Consider the following 4,027-nt stretch of genomic DNA (forward strand, 5'->3'; position numbering starts at 1 on the left):
TATGAAATTTTTTCTGTAGGGGTTTGAAGTGCTTTACATTTGTAACTAAATTCAAACATTTTTGGAAAAAAGTATTAAGGGAAATAAAAAAAGTCAAAACTTTAATAAAGTTTTAAACATTTACCATTTTGTTGATATAGTATTATGTTACACCCACCTGTTTAAATATAAACAATTTATTGATAAAATCTATACATGTGTTAATGTTGTTAGATTTTTAAATGATTATTTTGTTTATCTAACTATTATGTACTTAATTATAGCATGTGTCAACTATAATTATCATAAAGTTTAATTTCAAAAGTTTGAAAAAGTAAATATTATTGTTTACATTATTGGTAGTTGATCTAAGAAGGGCCTTTCTCTAGAGGGCCTTATTAAAGAAAGATTAATTGATGTTTAAATTTTTATTGGACTGGAGTTGGAAAAGTTTTCTGCTCTCTAAACAATTTCGCAATTTTAATGCAGTTTTTACAAACCTACTGGATACTGAAAATATCGACCTGTAGGTAAGTGACCTTTGACCTTTTCGGTATCTTAGATGCTAGAACTTCATCTAAGGCGTATATTCTTTGGATTGTTCTAATTTTGTTTGGTAGTTTTGAACTCTATTAGGTTACAGACCCTCATAATTTATTGAAAACACTTAGAGATATATAGTAGATATTTATGTTACGGAGATATCATTCCAAAACATGAACGAATGAATAAATCTTATTATTCTTTTTAAATACTCGATGTTAATCAAGTGATCAAGAATGATCATCAGACCTAAGCAGATCATACACTAGGAACATGTATGAGAGGAACACAAACTATTGTGTTGATCTCCAATTCGAATAGGCGGGAATAAGTTGTATCCACTTCTTTCTCCATAATATTCAAATGGTACCCAGAGAAGCTATAAGTTTAAACGGTTCGCTATCTCGATAGTAGTCGACCATGAACGAGAATAAATTCTACCCACTTTATTCTCTACATTGTTCCAATGTACATTAGAATGACCTGGTACCCAGAGCAGTTATAGGTTTGAACTATCACGATATCTCGATAGGAGACGACCGATATCCAATTTGATATCGTGTAAACAACAACAACATGTTTAATGTAAATACAAATTTCGATATTTCTGCAGTATCTCTTCTAGTTCATCGCCTGATTGATGGTTCAATTTAGGACTTGAGGTTGATGTTGAGGACTTTTGTGCAATTCCCGAGTATAGGTTAAGGAGTCGATCTAAAAGCCGAACCAGAAAGCGGATCCTACAGAACATTACATGTCCAGATCATGAGAGAAAGTATAGTACTAAGTACTAAAGTATAATCGTAGTCTAAACTATTGTAAAGCTAGGCAGAGTTTGATATAACAATCTTTTCGACCTTATATATAAGGCTTATCATATAGTGCTTATAACTCTACAATTTTCGTCCTATAGGCCTTTTTCCTATTATCTGTTTAATACGACCCTGTCTACGGAAATAACTATTTAAACCCCAAAACAGCACAGAAGGAAAATCATATAAAAACGAAAATTTTCCAAAATCGTCGAGTTTTCCGGTTGGTGAACGTAACAAATGATTGTGCAAAATTATTTTCATGTTCAAAAAATAACCTTTGCTGGTGTCGGTATTAATCCTATGGTCACAGATCCTAAAGATGTCGTAAAACATCCATTATTGTGCTATGGTCTTCTAATAAGTACTTTTTTCCATATGGTTATTATTGTACATTATATATTGACTCATATTAAGGAATATGACGAGGTAACCGATTCATTTCCTTTAATGTGTCAGGCGATTTTATCTATTTGGAAAATGAGTATATTTTTAAGTAAACGAAAAGATATATTGCGATTAATTAACGAATTACATCAATTAAATTTGAAGGGTAAGTAGGACGAAGTAAATAAGATTTCAAATGAATGAATGAAGGCAATATAATCCTTCAATTTCTCTTTAGCCCAGCTAGATGAATTAACCATAGTGCGCCGGGAAAACTCTAATGATGCTTTTGTTTCCAATATATATTTTAAAATCGTTTTGGCTACTGGAACTTTTGCATTTATACATCCAGCTATATATGGTTTATATGTTTATATCACAAGTGGAAAATTGGTTTTAGTGGAGGCAAATAAAGCCACGTAAGTAATAACTTTAAAGGTCAATGTCATTTCAAAATATTTCCAATCTTTTTTCATTGTCAGCTACTTTTGGAATTATACACACATTGGAGGTTACTCTATAGTATTCCTTTTAAACTTCCTCACCAGCTATTATGTATGTGATGTATCTTTGGCCATCGATACCTTATTCACCTGGTTTGTTCGTAATATTCTGGCACAATTTCAAATTTTAATGCATCGTTTTCATCAAGTTGCCGATCAATGCAATAAAGATGCTAGACAAGGTACTGGTCCAGGTTCTACTCAATATCGAGAACCTAAAAAATTCTTTTCGGCCATTATAAAATGTATACAATATCATCGTCAAACCTTAGCCTTGGCTGATAGATTAAATCAAGTTTATGGTGAAATAATTTTCATAAAATTCATCATAGTCTGTTCGGAAATCTGTAGTTTGGTTTTTAGTGTCAGTCGTCCTAATTATTCCATGTTTGATGCCGTTTACAAGGCTTTATTTTTGACCGCTGTCACTTTACAATTAAGTTTGTATTGCTATAATGGTCAGAGGATAAAAGATGAGGTTGGTTTTATTAAAATATTTAACATATTGTAATTTTTTAAAATTATTCGTTTTTCAGAGCATGCTAGTATCTACTGAAATCTACAACGCTTTCGATTGGTCTCATTTGGGAAATTCGTATAAAAAATTACTTTTACTTCCCTTGATGCGTGCTCAAAAGCCTAGCCATTTGAAAGGAGTTTTCTTTGAAGTTGATTTGAGTCTTTATTTATGGGTAAGTTGGAAAGTATTAAGGGTCATGGAATACAAAAAATGTAATACTAATTTCTAGGTTTTAAAAACTGCTGGTTCCTTGTTGACTGCTTTAAAAACTTTGGAGGAAAAACAGGACTAATATACACACGCCAAAAATGTGTGTTTGTGGAACTTTTTCGAACGTATAGGTTTAGTTACATAAATAAATCGCTAGCAATTCTACTGTAACTCAAAAATCTTTATCTTATTTGAACGATCCTTCTCTACTTTGAAAGATCTTACAAATTATTTAGTTCTTGAAATAACTAACTGGTACCTCGAACACAGCTTCTAGATCATGAAAAAGCTTTATACTGTGTTTACATCTGAGCTGTTTAACCAAATATTATTCATCTAAACAAGTATCGTCTGAGTTGGAACTGGGTTTGAATGAATGAATATTAATGGTCAATATATCAAGTACTTCCTCTCGCAACCTAATTGATGTCTGAAATCGAAAACTGCTTATACTTTAAGCTATCTGAGATAAACTTAAATCGCATGAAAAATGGTCTGCCTTTGTAGGATGGTATCATGACAAAATGTCGGGGTCTTATACCTCGATTTAAATTTAATCAATGTAAACAATATAATGTATATTCAGGTTCTATGAATTGAAAGTAATTGGCTGCCAGATCGCGCAATTTGTTGCCAAATTCCCTTCATATCTATATGGTAGTCATGGAAAGTTGGACCTTCGAATGCGCAATATCTCGAAGAAATAAACAGTTGATGTTGTATTTCAGACATAATAGAAGAAAAGTTTTGTATCAATTTATTTTAATTTATTTATTCAAAATTGAAGTTTTTAAGTGGCTTATATGGAGACAAATAAAGGGGTTTTGGAGTATATATCACATAAGCCGAACGATTGCCTAAGATCGGCACTGACTTATAGTAACAATAGATATTAATTAAACGTTAATGAAGGTAGTATATAGATGTGTTCCAATTACTAATAAACCATCATTAAGATCTGGTAATCTTTTTAAAGTCAAGAATCGAAATTATCCTATATTAATGATATAGAATTTGAAAATGATCTGTAGGTTAGTTGGAAGTGTGTTAGTCTGAAGTTATTTATATTGTAA

General features: G+C 31.4%; 1 protein-coding gene across 1 annotated transcript; it reads left to right on the forward strand.

The window, feature by feature from the left end:
* Positions 1-1,574: 1,574 nt before the first annotated feature.
* LOC119609498 (odorant receptor 45a-like) lies at positions 1,575-3,036 on the forward strand. The gene is made up of 5 exons (XM_037964311.1): positions 1,575-1,887; positions 1,960-2,140; positions 2,204-2,702; positions 2,761-2,916; positions 2,974-3,036. The coding sequence occupies exons 1-5, from the start codon at positions 1,575-1,577 to the stop codon at positions 3,034-3,036; spliced, it is 1,212 nt and encodes a 403-aa protein (XP_037820239.1).
* The last annotated feature ends 991 nt before the right edge of the window (positions 3,037-4,027 follow it).

Source organism: Lucilia sericata, unplaced genomic scaffold, assembly GCF_015586225.1.
Source record: "Lucilia sericata isolate MDLA Ls3-8-SP2 unplaced genomic scaffold, ASM1558622v1 Contig000993F_arrow, whole genome shotgun sequence".
Classification (NCBI taxonomy): domain Eukaryota; kingdom Metazoa; phylum Arthropoda; class Insecta; order Diptera; family Calliphoridae; genus Lucilia; species Lucilia sericata.